Source organism: Nannospalax galili, unplaced genomic scaffold (assembly GCF_000622305.1).
Source record: "Nannospalax galili isolate Female #2095 unplaced genomic scaffold, S.galili_v1.0 scaffold1437, whole genome shotgun sequence".
NCBI lineage: Eukaryota > Metazoa > Chordata > Mammalia > Rodentia > Spalacidae > Nannospalax > Nannospalax galili.
In genome coordinates, this window is record NW_008341050.1 from 943537 (window position 1) to 963584 (window position 20048).

The 20048-nt window shown below is 39.3% G+C and overlaps 1 protein-coding gene across 2 annotated transcripts in view; it reads right to left on the reverse strand.

The window, feature by feature from the left end:
- The window catches only part of Mcu (mitochondrial calcium uniporter), a 193352-nt gene that overhangs the window by 31361 nt on the left and 141943 nt on the right, over positions 1-20048 (reverse strand). For both annotated transcript variants that reach the window (XM_008836623.3, XM_008836622.3), the window contains exon 3: positions 984-1154. In XM_008836623.3, coding sequence (XP_008834845.1) covers positions 984-1154 — 171 coding nt within the window. The remainder of the gene's footprint in view (positions 1-983; positions 1155-20048) is intronic.

A 20048-nucleotide genomic window follows, 5' to 3' on the forward strand; every position in this document is an offset into this window, starting at 1 on the left:
TGCAGAGCTGTGTGGACTTCTTACATTCACTTATGATGGAAATTGGCTGAGTGAAAAACTCAGTGTCTTCTCTCATGTGGTACTTGTCAGTATAGTCACTGATAAGCTGCTAATTCAGTAGAGATGGGTGCTGTAGTGAGGAAAGAACACCAAGCTGGTCTGCTAAGTATATTACTAGATGAGTTTAGAATATTTAAAGCACAGAAATTTATACTCAAAAAGACAGAAAGGTGGTAGGTGTTACGACTGGTGAATCTAAGTGAAGAGAAAGTGAGTAGTTACTATGCTGTACTAGTCTTCCAAATTTTTTGTAGATTTGAAAATTTTCTAAGTCACAGTGAAAAAAGTAATGAAAAATAAACAGATGGCACATCAAATGGGAGTTTTTAGTGCCTTATTTCACATTCTTCTCAAATCATAGACTCTTCTGGGAAACATTTAAGTGAAAAATATATTTATTTATTTATTTATTTATTTATTTATTTATTTATTTGTAGCCCCAGCTGTCCTGGAACTCACTATGTAGACCAGGCTGGCCTTGAACTCACAGAGATCTGCTTGCCTCTGCCTCCCGAGTGCTGGGATGAAAGGCGTGTGCCACCACACCCAGTAAAATATGAGATTTTAAAAGAGGCTCTAATATTTTATGGCTCCAGAAATGAGGGCTCAATTCCTGGAAGAATGTATTCTGCATCAAAGGTAATGATAGAAGGCCTCAGTACCATAAAATGTGATTGCCCATTCATCCTGGCCATGGCATCGTAAGTGGGTTGTTTTTACATGAGACTTCCTGTGTGCACAGCTGCTAAAGCCCAACAATCAAATTCTAAGAACCAACAGGAGGGAAAGCACTTCTCTCCTGTACCTGCCAAGCAAAAAACTCCTGTTTTCTAAAGGTAAAGCATGGTATTCTTTTGCAGTGGTGTGTGTGTGTGTGTGTGTGTGTGTGTGTGTGTGTGTGTGTGAAAAACAAAGGTGACTACCTGGTGAGTAGACCGCGACTCTGTCAATTCCCCGATCCTCTTCTTGCAGTTGTCGTAAAAATACACCAACGGAGTCAGAGATAGGTTTGAGAGTGAATTGGCAGCGTTCACGCCGGGACGGGAGCCTCACAGATATCACGGGTAACCCATTTTGATAAACCACTGTCACATCTGGGCAAAAGAGATCCACAAACATACGTGAATTAGAATTTATTATCAATCGGAACCCCTTTATTATTCCTATTATTATTAGTGTGACTCAAACATTTTCAAAGAAGATTTAAGAACATACTTTTTCAGCTTTAGTTGAAGGGTATTCTGGGAACTGACTTGTGGAACTTCAAACAGGTCAAGGGACTTTATTTTTCAGATATTAAAAAATATGCAAAGATGTGGGGCGTGGTGTGCACACCTTTAATCCCAGCACTTGGGAGGCAGAGGCAGGCGGATCTCTGTGAGCTCGAGGCCAAGCCTGGTCTACGTAGCGAGTTCCAGGTCAGCTGGGGCTACAGTGAGACCTGTTTCAATAAGACAGAAAAAAAATGTGCAAGGATTGTCTTTCTGAGGGGGCCACAGAGACACTTTATCAGGAATAGAAGGTAGAGTTCTTGATATTGGTGAGTCAAGTCTCAGTTTTATTTGGTAAGTTTTTATTAAGTAGCCAAAGGCTGTGGAGATGATCTACATGAGATGGTTCTTGGTATCCAGAGTTTTCAAAAAACTCCCAGGGCATGACATCTTCCCAAAGCATGCTAATAACTGAGGCTCTTGAGGATGATCAACTTAAAGTATACTATGCCCAAGCATTCTATTGTACAACATGAACACACTGTGATACACACAAACCAGTCTCTTTCAGGTTCTTTCGAACATTGGAGTTCAGCTAAAGCCAAAGATGAACATCTTAGAATTTTCCAACAAAAGTCTAGAAGGGAGGTATTTTAAGCTACCTAGTTGAGGGATTTTCTGCACAGTCAGGGTAGAATTCTGTATTTCCTATCTTTTCAGTAGTTTCCATGCACAGAGCCTCGGTCAGTAAAATGAGTGTCAGAAAATGTTCTTTGAGAATAATTCTCAAGTCTATCTTTTAAATAAAGTTTTCAGCCCAAACCTTCACATTAGCAGCCAAACATTTAAAGATGATGCCAGTATAAGGGGAAAAAATAGGCTTTGGAATACATTTTGGGATTGTATCTTGGCTCATCTTTGGGAATTACTTCTTTCAGCTTCACATTTTCTCACATATAGAATGAGTTTCTAACACACAGAGATGGTGCAAGGAAGAAACAAACAAAAGAACCATTCAAAGCAGGCGTGGTGGCACGCACACCTTTAGTTCCATCAGCTGGGAGGCAGGGGCAGGTGAATCTCTGTGAGATCGAGGCCAGCCTGGTCTACATAGTGACTTCCAGGCCAGCTGGGGCTACAGGGAGACCCTGTCTCAAAAAGAGTCCCCAATTGCCCCCCCAACAAACAAACAAACAAACAAAACAAAACCCAAACTACTCAGCACACTGACTGATTACTAAGTGATACTCATTCTCTTTTAAGAACCAAAAGGCACATTCTACCATTCTCTTGACTATTCACATCCCTTAAAACTTGTTCAGAGGAAATTATGAAATTAGTTGTTCTAGAGATTCATCACATTTTCCATAGTTGTCATTTATATCTAGTTCCTTGTCTGTTCTAATAATAAACCCCAACAATCATTATTTCAGTGGATATGTGATGAGTTTTGAGGGCTGAGAATGAAGACACCCATTATTCCCTCAGACTTCCTCAGTCCTATCTGAGCTACTCACTAGGTAACCAAGGACCTTACTTTTATAACCGTAGATCATATTTGATTTTTGTAGTATATTACTAGAACCATATACTATATGACTTTGCATATTAAATGGTAGTTCATCTGTATTGTTGAGTATTTTTAAAAAATTAATCGTTTAGGTTAACATACAAAGTTGTACAATAAGTTTCACCATGGCATTTTCACCATGGCATTTTCATCCTGTTGAGTAGTATTTCTATGCACGGATCCACAATCTACTTACTAAAAGAAATTTGGCTTGTTTCTAGTGTTTAGCCATTATCAACAAACCTTTTATGATTGTTTAAAAGCCTTTGCATGGAGTGTTTTTACAGTACAGGTCGCCTCTGTGGCAGAGTCAACAAACTGAAAATCAGTATTTAGGGAATCTTTGCACCTGTTGAACACCTACAGACCTTCCTCGTCATTGTTCTCCACATAACACGACTCTGTAAAAGGATTTGTATCACACTAGGTATTTATACATAATCACTTTTCTTCTGTCCATGGGACTTCCTTAAACATTTATTGTTGTACTGATGTATTGGCAACAAATTCTTTCCACTTTTGTATGTCTGAAGAGGTCATTTCACCTTGATTTTTACGTGGTGTAAGAAGTCTGGCATACTTGTGTCTCGATTCCTCTGTATGGAATATGTCTCACATTCCTCTGTGTGTCTGCCAGTTTCTGTTGTACATGCTTTTCAATGATTTAAGATACATCTTGCTTTTCTTTATCATATTCTGCTTGGAAATCGCTCATTTATTAATCTGTACATTTACAGTATTCATCAAATTTGAAAAAAAATGGTCATTAGTTTTTTTCTGTCCTCCACCCCTCTAAAATTTTTTTAAATTTATTCTTATTTTACGTGTGATGACTGTATTGTCTGCATGTATGTAAGTGCACCCATGCCATGCGATTCCCACAGAGGCCAGAAGAGAGTGTCGGATCCCTAGGAACTGGAGTTTCAGATGGTTCTTAGCTGCCATGTGGGTGCTGGAAACCAAACCTGGGTTTTCTGCCAGAGAAGCCAGTGCTCTTAACCTCTGAGCCATCTCTTCAGACTAATTTTGAATCATTTTAAATGCTACATAGGTCAGTGTCACAGACCTTTTCTTCCGTAGTGCTTTATCTTCTGGTAATTCCTTCTACATGGACTTTGCATTTTGGATATAGGCATCTCTGGACATTCAATTTAATTTGTATCCTTTCCATGCTCCTTTTCCTTCCTGAATATAAGGATCATTGTTGTAATAACTTCATCATTTCTGTCACTTCTAGGTCTTTGTTAGCTGAGGTGGTGGGATCTTTTCCTGATTCTTCACGTCTGGTTAATTTTAGTTGTTGGTCATATATTCTGAAATTTTGCATTGCTGAGTATTGTGTTTGTAGTAAAATCACTTACATATCAATTTGATCCTTTTAAGACTTTAAAAAACTTTTAAGATAGAGGTTGAGAACTAAGTGCAGTTCTTCTGGAAGTTTCTATTGAATGCCAATGTATTTATGTGATATTGCTTTATTCTGGCTGGAGGAAAATAAAATGATGTCTAGCCTTACACAGACACTGAGATTTATTCATTTTATGGCTTCTGTGAAAACTAATTTTCTAGAAAGTTTTTCTAGTCTACTCTGTTAGAGGTCAGCCCAGCCTCCTGTGAAGCCTGAGCAGATTTCAAGAGCTCTTTCTCTCACAGCTCCCTCCTTGGGATCACTGTCTCACTGTCCTCACTGTCTTGCTATGCGGCTACCCTGGTTTGTCCTTTATTTCAGCGAAGGGGCCTGGCTCTAATTCCTCTCCCATGCCAGAGTCTAGCTGCTGCCTCCAGCTGTAAGGCTGAGACAGTGAACGCAGGACCCATCTCATTTGTTTTCCCTCTCTCTGGAGCCACGGATTGCACAGCCTGCTGTCTAAATTTCTGAAAGCTGCTGTTGCAGATATTTGTGTTCTGGTTGGATACAGCAGGGCAGAAATTCTTTAAGAGTTAATACAGGGCTGGAGAAATGGCTCAGTGGTTAAGAACACTGTTCTTGCAGAAGAGATGGGTTTGAATCCCAGCACACACACTGCAGCTAACAACTGTAACTCCAGGTCTGGGACATCCAACAGCCTCTTCTGTCCTCCACAGGCATTGCGCGACACAAGTGTACTTACCTACATGCAGACAATACACACATACACATAAAATAAAAATAATAAATGAGATATTTAAAAAAAGCTAATACTTCATGGATACAAAGATTTGAATCTTTGCATAGAAAGTCAGAGAGCAGAAAATCTAGTATCTGCTTTCAAATGGCAGAGTCTCTGCTTTCCAAGGAACAGGCCAAAATAATACCAAATTAACACACAGCAGGCACTATCAATGTGTAACATCTAAACATAGTGGAAATATTGTTATTTTCCTTATCTTCTCTAAAGGAATCCTTAATCTAGTGTTCAGAGCTTCTGATGTGTTAAGCTTTCCATCTCCTCTATAGATAGTAATGATGGGATGGGATCATGAAATAGGTGATTAACTTATTTATTTGGCATTTTTACTGCAATACCTTCTTTCTGGATATGCAAAAGACCAACTAACCACAGATCTCTGAAGGAAGACTGAATTGAATTTTAATAAAAGGTAGGAAGCTTTGAGTATTGTACAGCTGTTAACACTTGGAAGATTTCATTAAAATGTCAGTTTCACAGGCAAGTGCCTAGAGGTTACTGTTTTAAAATAAGTGAGACAAAGTCAACAGAGAGAAAATTAAGGTCTTTTGCACCCAGTTTAACCTCTTCCTTTAAAGAAGATGAAACCTTTCAAAGGAGTGAAATGAGAAGGCTTTGAGCAACTCTGCATAGAATAACACATTTTGGAGCTGACAAACCCCCATTATAATATGGCTTTTGAAACAGATTCCCAGGTCTCCCTGTTTTCCAAATATAGATTGAAATGTAAATGTTAGATTTCTTGGTAGAACAATTACCAAAATTTGTCCATTTTAATAGTACATAAAATAAAAAAGCTGGTTGATTAGAATAGTCACAATGGGCATTCACAATAAGGACCATGTCACCTACTAATCTTGGGAGTTAAAATTCTTTTATTCTTTAAAAGTATAAAGTATTCTTTTAAAGTATAAGTTCCATAAAGTGGCTTTTGCTTTGATTTGCATAATAAAAAATAGGAAATAATCTAAGTGTGTTCATCAAGTGTGTCGTTTCAAAGAAACTTAGAAATCACACCATAAATGCTTAGAGCCAGGTTGTGACAACAGCTATAAGCATAAAAGGAAATGCACAGAACTGTGTCAACTAAGAACAGCGAAGGAGGTTACAACCATTGGAGACTGAGACGACTAAGCAACATAGCAATACCCTGTGAGGAGGCAGAAGTAGGAAGGGAAGGAGAGAGAGAGGGAGGGAGAAAAGGAGCGGGTATAGAGGCAGGAGGATTAGCTGTTCAAGGTCAGCAAGTTCTAGGCCAGCCTGGGTTACAGGAGACTGTCTCAACAACAAACAAAACAAAACAAAACCAACAAATACAAAGACATGGTTAATGCTCAAAAGAATGGGCAACATTTCTGCAACAAATACCAGTTCATGAATAGGACTATGTATCTTGAGGGCTTATCATGAAAGGGAACTGGTTAGACAAGGAAGTACCTGTGGGGTGTTCTATGCAAAGCTATGTGAAAGTGAACTTTGTATAACTGTTGATTTCGGTTGCTTATGATTGCTCCATACTCCTCCTGACTTTTGGTAACACTCTGCATCACAAATGTGAGTTAGAATCACATGATTTTAGTATTAGAGGGGCTGTGGTGGTTTGAATGAAACTGTTCCCCATAGGCTCCAAGTGTTTGGACACTTGGTCCCCAGTTCATGGCCTTTTTGGGGAGAGTCATGGGGCCTTTAGGAGGTGCAGCCATGATGAAGGAAAGCATGTCACTGGGAACAGGCTTTGAGAGTTCAAAGCCAAGCCTACTTCTAATCTGTCTCTCTGCTTCCTGTGCCTGCTTGAATATGTGAGTGGTTAGCTCTGGCCACCTCTGCTGCCACTGCCTCCCTGCTATGATGGACTCTTAACCCTCTGGAACCATAAGCCAAATAAACTCTTCCTTCTGTAAGTTGCCTTGGTCATAGTATTTTATCAAAGCAACAGAAAAGTAACTAATACAGGGTCAGAGGAACCATACACTTTTACAATCCTTTTCTTTTACAGCTAAGAAAAATAAAGTTCAACAAGGTCAAATAACACTCCTCAAGTGTCACAGTTCAATGGGATGCAATTTGCATCTCATCATTTGACTAATCATTTCATTTCTTTTTGAGACAAAAGTCTTCTATGTAGCCCAGGCTGGCCTTGAATTTGCAGCCTTCCCTCCTCAGCCTTCTAAGTGTGGTGATTACAGACATGTACCAAGTCTGGTTTGACAATCATTTCTTTTAGGTCACAAGTTAGGCTGCTAAAACTAGGAAAATTTTATCCCGTGACTTGCTTATGTTAGTAGCATTTGGTAAAATGTTTCCTTTGGCTTCTATGGCATGTACTTTCTGGCTTTTCTATCTTTTTGTCTAGACCTCTAAATTTTATTCATAGGCAACTCTTCCTCTATTTTTTAAGTTTCTAGGTGCTCTGTCCTAGACTCTGGGCTCTCAATCCATATATTCTCCAGGCAGCCTCACATCCTTCCAAACTCAACTACCGTGTAGATGCTGACTCTGTCCCAATGAGTCCATGAAGTGTCGGGGACAAGTGGGTTTCCCACATGTATACCTCAAACTCAAATATCCCCAAACTGAAATCATTTCCCTCTAACCAGACACTATGTCAGTAAAGACCATCATTTAACTTCTTCCTGAGCAGGAAAATTACCCAGTGGAACCTGACAGTCTTCATACCGATCAGTTGTTACATCTTTTAAAGCTTTAAAAGCTATGCTTTAAAGCATCTCTAATCCGTTCGATTTTTCTCTACAACCATCATCCTAGTGTTAATTCTCCGAATTACACTGTAATTAGAATCTTTACTTCATTCTAGCCTTGCTCAGGTTTAGTTGTCCACACTGAAGTGATCTTTCTCCAAAGGAAATCACTACCCCAGAAGTTGGAAGTTGGTGTTTATTATTCCATCATACATACACATATAGCTGCATGCATACAAGCATATATACACACGTCAGTGTAGAATATGTCACACACACACAGCCAGCCCCCACTAAGTCTCATAATGATGGCTCTCTTGCCTTTGGTATTCAACACACTTGTACAGTCCCATACACATCAAGGCAGGATTGGCATGTACAGTAGAAGGCAGAAGTGATAGTGTGCAACTTCAAAGGCTAAGCCATAAACAACCATAGCTTCTGTCTTGTTCTCTTAGATTCCCTGCTCTGGGGAAAGCCAGTCATCATGAGGACAAGCCCTGTGGAGAAGCCTACATGGAAAAAGGTGTCCCCCCACCCAAACAGAGCTATCTTGTCCCCCATATTAGTGAGCAAGTTTAGAAATGGATCCTCTGGTCCCAGTCAAGTCTTCAGATGACTGTTGCTCTAGATGTCACAGGGTTGCAATGTTACTAGTCTCCAACCTGCTCATGGAAAATGTTTTGAATCTCTAATCCACAGGAACATGAGGACAAAGGCTCACCAATGTTTCAAGCCCCTTTGCAGGAATCTGCCACAGAATTAAATACAGATAGTATGGCACTGTGTGAATTTAGACTTTATATAAATAATGATCATGCCATACATGACCTTCTATAACTTGCTTCTTCTGCTTATCACTCTTTTGAGATTCATCTGGGTTGAGTCATATTTCTATATTATTCACTTAAATATCTGTAACAAAATTTCATCATGTATCATTATTTACCTACTAAAACCCTACTACTTCCCAATGTAAACAAAAAGGGCTGAGAGTTCACAGCACTGTCCAATGTTTTCAGTTTCAGACATAACTTTTCCTTTGAGCTGTGTTTTACATCATCGTACTGAGCCATTTGGAGTTTCCTTCTGTGATGTAGTAAGTCGATTATTATAGCATCAATTATTGGATAGCCTGCTCTTTCTCCTCTGATTTATAAAACTAATTCCATCACATGCCAAATTCCTACAAGCACAGGTTTCTCTAACTGGATGCAATAATCTTTTCTGTACCAACATTTCACTATTTTGTTTATAGCAATTAAGAACTGTATCCCTTTGTTTTTTTTCTGTTCCAGGTTTATCTTAGCTGTCTGTGTAGTTTTACTCTTTCACACGAATGCTGAACACGTTCTTCATCAGTGCAGTTTTGACTAGCATTACATGCAGTTTACAAGTTCATTGGAAGGAATTGCACAACTTTTACAATATTGCCTTCACATCCACTAATGTGCTATGAAATAACCTTAGAACAATTTACTTATGTAATATAATTTTTTTCTTTAAATTATTCATGATATATTGATATGCTAAAAACACTAAATGTTTCATTTGTGTTTGAAGAATAATCACGTCTTAGATCATTTTGTGTTATTGTGACAAAATACTTGAGATGAAGATGAAGTTATAAAGAAAGGAAGTTCCCTTGGCTCATAGTCTAGAGGCAGAGGTAGGTGAGACAGCTGCATTTGCTGAGGGTCTCGCATGGCTTCATAACATGGTGGATGATATCACATGGCGGATGATATCACATGGCAAGAACACTTGTGAAAGTGGCAAGTGGGTATGCATGGGGAGGGGAGGGGTACCTAGCTTTGTAACAATCCACTCTTGCAAGAACTAAGTGAATTCTTAAAAGAGACTCAGCCCACTCCCATGAGAGCTAATCCATTCTTGAGACATCTAATCCAGTTCTTCAGGTTTCACCTTAATTAATGAATTCATGAATTAAATGGCCTTTTAGGAAAGGCATTGATTCATGAGGCTGACCTCTAGACCTAATCTCCTTCCAGAGGTCTCACGACCTGATAGCACTGCATCAAGGACATAAGCCTCAACATGAGTTTTGGTGGGGACAAGTCACATTGAAATCATAACAACATATGAAAATAATTACATAGAAAATATCCTTCCAGGCCAGGCATGGTGGTGTATCCCTGCAATCCTAGCATTTGGGAGGTGCGGGCAGGAGGATTGCTAGCCCAAGAACAGCCTTGACTACCTGGCAAGTTGAAGGTCAGCCTGAGCTAAGAGTAATACCACACTTCAAAAAACCCAGGGTTTAGTTGGCAAGATGGCTCAGCAGTTAAGAGTGTGTGATGACAACCTAACAACCTGAGGTCGAGCCCCAGAACCCATATGGTAGAAAGAAAGAATTTACTCCGAAAGGCTATCCTCTGACCTCCACATGTGTGCAATGGTATGAGTGCCCTACCAAATAAACAAAACAAAACCAAACTCAAACCTAGGGTTAGGGTATAGCCCAGTGGTGGAGTACTTGCCTCACATGCACAAGGTCCTGGGTTTGATCCCCAGCACACATGCACGCACGTGTGCATGCACGTATGCACACAAAGTATCTTTTCATAGTAATATTTTAAAATACAATTATAATATAATCTTAACATCAGTACTTTATAAATATAGTTGTTTGAGTCTTTCTTACCAGCAATATATGTTGATTTTAATCACATCAACTATGTATTTTATTTTGTACCTGAAGTGAATTATTATTTGGACAACTAAATTTCTTTAGAATTAAATAAAAAAGATTATCATGAAGGCATTGTGAGACTTAGGTGATAAAAGGTTAAAAGCATCTTTTAATGTATGATGATGTTAAATAGTTGTATGTACCTTACGAATTCATCATAATGTCAAAAACCCTTGTGCTAAGTAAAAGGTCACCCTCTCTCCTTGTACTCTACTGAGAATTAAATATTTCCTTTTGGTTTTGTAAAAATGAAATCCTGTCTTAACATATTGTTCTAATTTTTTCCTTTTAAAATAATGTTTTTGGTGATGCTGTTATGAAAGTAACCTTAATTCTACTTTGATTCTTGGCTTAATTTCTGGGTGGTAAAAATCTAAGTACAATTCTCAAGAACTGACAGTGGAACAGTAGAATTCTGCGTACCGGATCTCAGATTTGGTAGTATTCAATTCTGCCAGAAGGAAACACCCTGGGTCTATGGTCACATTCCTGAATATAACTGATTTTGTATTTCTTTACCTAATTCAAGTACGCTAATATCTTTCAAGGCTGCCGAGAAGATTCAATGAGGAGTATATGAACAGTATTTCTGGTTTATAAGTTTCTCTTCCCAGAATCTAGAGTCTAAAATTATCTAACACATGCAAAAGAAAATTTTTGATCATCTCTTTGAATGTCAGGACAACAAAAATGACTTGTTCCACTGAAGACAAAAAGGAGAGAAAAAAGTCTCAGTTAAAACGAAGTCACAGCTTAAAAGTTTCTTACAAAACCAAGCATATAGCCGGGCGTGATGGTGCATGCCTTTAATCCCAGCACGGGAGGCAGAGGCAGGTGATCTCTGTGAGTTTGAGGCCAGCCTGGTCTCCATTAGTGAATCCAGGCCAGCTGCAGCTACAGGAAGACGTCTCAAAAAGACCAAAAAACAAACCCAAACATAGCTTACCAACTGTACTTCCTAGTATTTACCCAAGAGAGTTGAAGATTTATGTTCACGTACACTTGCACAGAGATGTTCACGGTAGTTGTGATGGTTAGTTTTAACTGTCAATTGGTTACAACGTACAATCACCTGGGAAGTCTCAGTGAGAGGATGTCTACATCATGTTGGCCTATGGGCATGCCTCTGAGGGACACGGGAAGATCCACTCTGAGTGTGGGTGGTCCTGTGCTTGAGTCCTGGAATGTGTAAGAGAGAGAAGGTGAGCTAAGCAGAGGAGCATGCGTGCATCCACTTCTCTCCGCTCTTGTCTGTGGGTGTGATGTGACCAGCTGCTTCAAGTTCCTGCCACTGTGTCTGCCCTTCCAAGGTCAGACTATAACCTGGAATTTCCAGGTAAATAAACCCTTTCTTTCCTAAGTTGCTTATTGTCAGGGAATTTTATCACTGCAACAGAAAAGAAACGAGGACAGTAGCTTTGCTTACAACTGCCAAAACCTTGGAGGCAATCAAGATGTTTTTCAGTAACTGGATGGATAAATTGTGGTATACCCAAATAATGGACTTATTATTCAGTGCTAAAAAGGAAAGAAAGAAAGAGAAAGAAAGAAAGAAAGAAAGAAAGAAAGAAAGAAAGAAAGAAAAGAAAGGAAAAAACCCCAATAACTAAAGCCAGGCGTGGTGAAGCATTCCTAGTCCAGGCACTCAGGAGGCAGAGGCAGAAGCAAAACAATCTTGAGTTAAAGATCAGTCAGGGCTATACAGGGTCTGAGGCCAGTCTGAGCTATGAAGTGAAACCCTGTCTCAAAAAACTACCCCCACAACACATTTTTTTTTTTTAAAAAAGAGAAGTGAGCTATGATGCTGTTTTTTCTTTTGTTGAGGTGGGGTCTTGCTATGATGCTCAGGCTGGTCTCAAATTCATGGGCTCAAAGAATTCTCTCACCTTAGCGTATGGAGTATTACTAAGTGAAAGAAGTTCATTTGCAAAGGCCACCTGAATGATTCCAATCACATGACAGGCTGGAACAGGCAAAACTACAGAGACAGGAAAAAAAGATCAGCAGAGCCAGGCATGGTGGCTCATGCACATAATCCCAGTACTTGAGAGGCTAAGGTAGATCGCTGTGACTTTGAGGCCAGTGTGGGCTACATAAGAATTCCAGCTTAGCCTAGGCTACAGAGTGAGGGTCTGCCTCCAAAAAGAAGAAAAGAAAAGGGAGAAAGAAAGAAGAAAAGAGGTTCTAGGGAGGAAGATGGAACATACATTTTATCAAAGGTAGTGTCTTTAGCCCAGGCTATCTCAAATTTATAAATTCATGATCCTCCTGCTGTTGCCTCCTGGGAGGGTAGGATAACCAGGTAGAATACAGATTTTGGGGGTAGTGAAACTACTCTGAACAATACTGTCATGGCGGATACATGTCACCATAAATTTGTCCAAGTCTACAAAACTAAAGCATCAAGACTGAAGTCTACTATCAATTATTGGCTTTTGATAACAAAGTTGTCAGTGCAAGTCCATTGATTGTAACAAATGTTACTCTGCTCATGAGATGTTGATCACAAAAGAGGATATACAGATACATGGGAGTGGGCTTGGAGGGCACAGCATTTCTGTACTGTTTCCAGAGTTTTAGAACCTAGAACTGCAGTTCAAAAAACCCACAACTTTTTCCTTTTTTGTTTGTTTGAGATAAGGTCTCAAGTTGCCCTGGCTGGCCTTAGACTCACAACATAGCCAAGGCCGGCCTTGAACTCCTGATCCTCCTGCCTCTACTTTCCAAATTCTGGGATCTTTGTCCTGATTCATCCTGCTAGGCTGAGACTTTCTTTTTTAAAGGTTTATTTATTATTTTTATGTGCATGTCTGCATGAGTTTTTATGCGCCATGTGCCTGAATGAGTCCATTGATGTCAGAAGAGGGCATCAGATTCCCCTGGAAGTGGAGTTACAGGTGGTTTTGAACCATCATGTGGATATTGGGAACAGAATCCAGGTCCTTTGCAAGAACAGTAAGTGCTCTTAGCTGCTGAGTCATCTGTCCAGCCCTGATTTTGTCATTTTAAAGAAGTGTAAGTTATACAAGTTTTGTTGGTGTTTCCTAGTATTTTTGATTGATTGATATCTGAGGACCTGATAAAACATAGACTCCTTTCTTAGTCTAATTTTCTGAGGAAAAACTCACTTTGCACATAAAAGTTTTAGATATAACTTATTTTATTGTAATGACAACTAATTTTCTTCATAGTGCTCATTTAAAAAAATCATGAAATGTTAATTTTTTAGTTTTTTTAAAAACAAAAGCAATAAGTATTTCCCCTTTTTTAAAAAAAAAATAAAACCATACAGATTTAAAAAGTCCTAAAAATTTAATTTTGTAATATTTAATTCCATAAGAAAGATCATTTCAGTGACAAAGCTGCTATTATTTGACTTCAATAAGTTAAGTCAAAAGGCCAGGTATGACCGATGTGGCAGTAATCCCAGGGCTTGGGAGGCTGAGGCAAATGAATCATGAATTCAAGCCCGGTCTGGACTACACGGTGGGATCCTGTTGCAAAAATAAAGGAAAAAACCGAAACACATACAAGAAACAACCAAACCAAAAAAAGACATCACCTAAGGGCCTGGTTTTGGAGCTTTGTGACTTGAATATCCCCTTGGACATGAAAAGCCTGTGTGCCTTGCTTTTTGTTAGATGTGGTGAAAACTCAGAACTGACGAAGTGTAGTAACATGGCTCTCACAGCTCTCTGTCATATGACGGTGGATAAGCTTGCCCAAGGAAACCTGCGGGTTCACTGTTACTCTCAGAATTGAAGTTTTATTACTGTTTTGGTGCCGTATCACAAGTGGAAAGATTACAAACCCATATTTCAATTTTGAGGTTTTCTGGGTGTAGGTAATCTTCAAGAGCTCTGAGGTTTTTCTAAACACCTGCAGAGAAACTGGCAGAAGTATTCATTCATGATCCTCTACAGAGAGCTTCCTCCAGCAAAAAGAAAACTCAGTTATCCTTTTCCAATTATCTCATCCAGAGAGACAGTTTAGCTACAGGGTTTATGATCATTCTGCAGAGCCAACAGTAATGGCTGTAAAGTCTTAAATGAAAAGATTACACTCATTCATGAAATTCCAAATATCCAAGGAAACCAAGCTGCTAATAAATAACTTCTGTACTACACTCTTGTCTCTTAAATACAAAATTCCCAACCAAAGCTTAAGCAAAGAATTTTATATTCTGATCCTCTCTCGATAAAAAAAAAAAAAACATCTTGTTCTCATGACACTGATGTCTGTGAGGGCAAGCCAGACTGTACTTCGGCCTATTAGAAGAGACTTCACGGCAAGCATGAGCCGGGGGTGGGGTAGGGGGTAGGGAGCAATGCATTATTATAACCGGCAGAGCTGCTCTCCCCAGGATCTAAGCATTCATGTTGCTAAGCTTGGAAAATGTACCATCTGTGCAGAATACTATCCTTATAGTGAAAAAAAAAAAAGATATTTTTTTCCCCTAGTAGTTATTTTGGCAAAGAAACTGAACACTCCTTCAAAGATGTTGCTTGCTAGCCATTAATGGTGACAGGCCTTCCTATTTCCACAAGAGACTCACATATTAGGGATATTTCTTTGAGTCTATATGCACATTAACAGAAAAACCAGGAACTCACTTCTTAGAGTGAAATCAGTTATTTACTTGGCAAGCTGCATTTGGGAGCAAAATGAGAGTTTCTAGCTCCCTCAAAACACTGGAAAATTATCAATCTTGGAATAGATGACATCACCTGAAATTTGACACAAGTTTGCTTCTCCTCCAGGCTAAGCCAGTTCAAACACTGTCAGCACATAAGGCTTACAGGTCTTTCCAATTTGATGTGGCCACTTTTAAAATAATTATTTTTATTTTATGTGTACAATGTTGTGCAATGCTGCGGAGGTCAGAAGAGGGCTTCAGATTCCCCTGGAACTGGAGTTAAGGACAGTTTGTAGCCGCCATGTGGGTGTTGGGAATCGAACCTGGGTCCTCTGCAAGAGAAGTCAGTGCTCTTAACTGCTGAGCCACCTCTCCAGCCCCATGGCCATTTTTCTTGGCAATGTGGAGAGTTGGTCTTATGGAATCCTTCAAGAAAAGGGTTCTGTGATAGAACCAGTTCATCTACATTTTGGTAAAGTTCCAAACTGCAATTTTGGACAAAAAAGTCCAAGTTGTCAGATACACATTTTAAGCAGAAAAATGTAAGGTGCTTTAGTTTTCAAAGTCATATTTAGGAAGGGAGTCCTCTACCACACGCAGTCACCCAGGTTCTGGGCTCATTCGCCTTTAGTGATTAATTTGTTTCCTTGTTTTCATTTCTCTTTTGTTGTCCCAAATCTTTTAAAGTCAGAATGAAAGACACACAGTCATGAACTATATGTACACTCAATATGATAATGACAGCAAATAGTTTCCCACTGTGTACAAGTGGGTCATTAACAGCATCACTTAACTAAAAAAAAAATTTCCAGCTTTTCCCCCAAACCATTTTCAAAAATAAGTGAGCCAGGTGTGGTGACTATAATCCTACAATTATAGTACTCAGGAGGCTGAGCAGGAGGATCATTGAGTTCTAAGCTAGCCTACAGAGGAAGACTCCAAAAACCAAGAAACACATAATAACTCTTACAACTCAATAGTTAAGAACACAAAAGCCATTTTCCCTCCACCTCTTTTTGGTGTTAAGCATTGACTCTAGGAATTCCTGCATGTAAATGCTACTGAGCTACATCCCAGCTCCAATCTTTTTGACACAAGGTTTCACTATACAGCCAAGGCTGACCTTAAATTCAAGATCCTCCTGCCTCTGCCACCCAAATGCAGGGATTACACATGTGTGCATCCAGTCAAAAATTTTGGAGGGTAGTACTAAGGATTGAACCTAGAACTCTGTGCATGCTAGGTAGGTATGCTACCACTGAAATATGCCCCCATGACTTTTCTTTCTTTCTTTTTTTTTTGGTTTGGTCTTTTTGAGACAGGGTCTCCCTGTAGCCCCAGCTGTCCTGGAACTCACTATGTAGACCAGGCTGGCCTTGAACTCACAGAGATCTGCCTGCCTTTGCCTCCCAAGTGCTGGGATTAAAGGCATGCGCCACCACACCCAGCCACTTTTTCTTTTTTGGTAGAAATTTAGACAGTGCCTAAGCCACGGAGGTTGGTTTTGAACCCACTTTATAATCCAGGCAGGCCTGAAACTTGCAATTCTGACTCAACGTCTCTAGAAGTTGGGACCAGAAGTCTAAACGGGCAAAAAGTTTAAACAAGCACTTGAAAAACATTTCAATTTTTACTAAACATGTGAAAAGATGTTCAACATTATCAGTCATTATTACAACATAAATTAAACCTCAATAGAATAATATCTGTCTATTAGAGGGCTTATAATCGAGTTGAATTGATTATATCGGCTAGTGGAGAGGATATGGGGAAAAATACTTATGCACTTCAGGTTGGGGAGCAAAGTAGTACATCCGTTCTGGGAAACAGTTTTGTAGTTTCTCAAAAGCTGAAGCATATATTTACTATGTGACCCTTCTGTAAAGAGGAATGAAAACATGTCCACACAAAGGCCTGGGAGCAAATGTTGGCAGGTACATTGTTAAAAACTGGAAAGCCATTCAAATGTGCCTCCTACAGTAAAGGAACAAATAAAACATGATATTCTTACACTGCTGATATTCTTTACACTTTTATTACCAAGCACTAAAGTAAAGAATAATCATACATGCTACAACATGAAAAAAACCTTACAAGTATCTCATAGGTAAAGAATTACATACTATATGAATCTACCCACATTACTTTTTGAAAATGGTTTCTCTGTGGAGACTGAGAGCCCCTCTGGGACTGAAAGTAGGGGTGGAGAAGATCAAGATGTGCAATGACGGGTGAACTTCAGAGTGTGTAAAATGTTTAGCAGAGTTTTAATAAGAATAGAAAATAGGTTGGGCGTGGTGGCGCACACCTTTAATCCCAGCACTTGGGAGGCAGAGGCAGGTGGATCTCTGTGAGTTCAAGGCCAGCCTGGTCTACATAGTGAGTTCCAGGCCAGTGGGGGCTACAGGGAGACCCTGTCTCAAAAAAAAAGAAAAAAAGAAAATAGGACACAGTGTGTGTGTGGGGGGGGGGCTGGGGCATATATCAGGTCCTGCAATGCACTCAAAGATCCTAGCCTAAGAATTTATCTGTACCTGGGCTGACTAAATAGATGACTTTATCACTGAACAGGAATTTTTAATTACTTTCATTACAAAAACTATTTGTCCTTAAGTTTTATAAGGAAATCATATCTTTGTTAAGTGCAAAGCAAACATGATTTTCTACTATAATTCTTAATATAGCACTAAGTGAGCAGGTTGTGTTTCTGGATGAAGAAACCGAAGGCAGGGACACATGGCCATCTTTCCCACCTTCTACACTCTCCACACAGACAGGGGCGCTGTGTCCTGGCTGATGTGAATCACTGTTTTGTTTTTAATCATCCTCCTTTCACTTTCAAAGGTACCCTGAGATGAGTGACAAATTAAAAACAATTTTTTTATTTATTATTTTATGTGTATGCATATATTGCCTGTGTGTAGGTAAGTGCACCTGTGTTGTACAATGCCCGCAGAGGACAGAAGAGGCTGTCGGATTCCCTGGAACTGGAGTTACAGACAGTTGTTAGCTGCTATGTTGGTGCTGGGATTCAAACCCAGGTCTTCTACAAGAACAACCAGTGTTCTTAACCGCTGAGCCATCTCTACAGCCCCTATAAGTGACAAATTTAAAGTATGTCAGAAGCACTTTCATCTTTAAATTTCACTAATGCAAAGGGGGCTTTAAAGTGGGCCCAAACCATATACCATCCAAATTTCAATATTAGTTGTTTACAGTTGAGGATATGGGACCAGAAAAATCTGAATGAGAGGCTGGAGACCACACGTCTTACAATGCACAAATCTTTACAATCACCACAATCACTCCTTATGGGTAAGTCCTGTTTCTACAAGGCAAGTGCATGTTTCTCTTACAATCTGTTCATAGATGAGAAATCAGGCTTTGAGGCGTCATTTTCCTGTGGTTATAAGGCATTTGCATGGCAGACTAGGCCACATGTGTAGCTTGTACTTAGAACCTTTAAGCATAATATTGCTCAAGAGAGGAAACAAGGGTATGGGTAGAGGTGTATATGCATTTGTACTTGGGTTCAAAAACTTCAAAATGGGGGCTGGAGAGATCACTCAGTTGTTATTATGAGCACTTGCTGCTCTTGCAGAAGATCTGGGTTTGGTTCTCGGCACCCACATGGCAGCTAATAATTGTCTGTTCCAGGGATCCAATACCTTTTTCTGGCCTCCATGAGCAATGCATGACATGGGTGAGCTTACATACATGTAGGCAAAACATTCATATACATAAAATAAAAATAAACAATTTTTTAAAAACAACAAAACTTCAAAATGATTCTCAGGTTGGGAACTGTTACCATAGAGACAATCTTAAGCTTTCACTTGATCCTCAAAAGTATTTATGACACATGTCGAAAGAAAAACAGAAAAATGAAGACCTTGTTAGATTGATGATGGTAGGGAAGTTAAATGTTTAAGATAATCTATATGTTTTATATCAGCTATTATAATCAAAAGTAGATCTGTCAAACACTAAAATCACAGTATCTAAAGAAGCAGTGTCTAAAGTCATACTCTAATTAACAAGCAATTATTGAGAAGTAGCATTTTTTTAAAAAATATTTTTTATTTATTTAATTTTATGTGTATGCGGGTATTGCCTGCATGTAGGTAAGTACACCCATGTTGTGCAATGCCCTCGGAGGACAGAAGAGGCTATTGGATCCCCTGGAACTGGAGTTACAGAGAGTTGTAGCTGCCATGTGGGTGCTGGGATTCGAACCCGGGTCTTCTGCAAGAACAGCCAGTGTTCTTAACCACTGAGCTAGCTCTCCAGCCCCGAGAGGTAGCATCTTTAAATTTATAAACATTATAATTATATAATGTGACACATTCCTAATGAGATGCTGAATAAGATGCAGTAATAATGATGAAACAATGTCGGTTAATGGTGACTAAACTCTATTTATTGAAGTAATCATATGTCAGGTAGAGTTTCTAATATACTATAAAATTAATTTAGGAGTACAAAATAAGAGCTAGAGGGTGGAGCCGAGTGGTACAGTGTTTTCGAGCACTAGCAAGGCCCTGGGTTCAATCCCCAGCATCATGCACAAGCATGCCCAGGGTTCAATTCCAACACCACAAAAATAGATAAATGCATACACACATACATATTTGTATGCTTTCATTTTTTTGGTAATTATATTGCTTGCAACCTCTTGTGATAGGGATAATCTATGAGCATTCATGTTTCAGGATAACATTCAGCCACACCCCTGTACTACTGTATTACTGTTAAATTACTGGGATACTTCCATATAGACTGGTATATAGGAATTTGGCCAATTCAACTAATGATAAACTTAACACAAATTGCAATAGGAATTCATTAGTTCAAATTAATTGCCACTGAGTATCATGCTAATCAATGGTAATTGAACATCCTGTTTAAGTGTGATTTGGTTGATATTAAATATATAATACGTAGCTGGGCATGGTGGTGCACGCCTTTAATCCCAGCACTCGGGAGGCAGA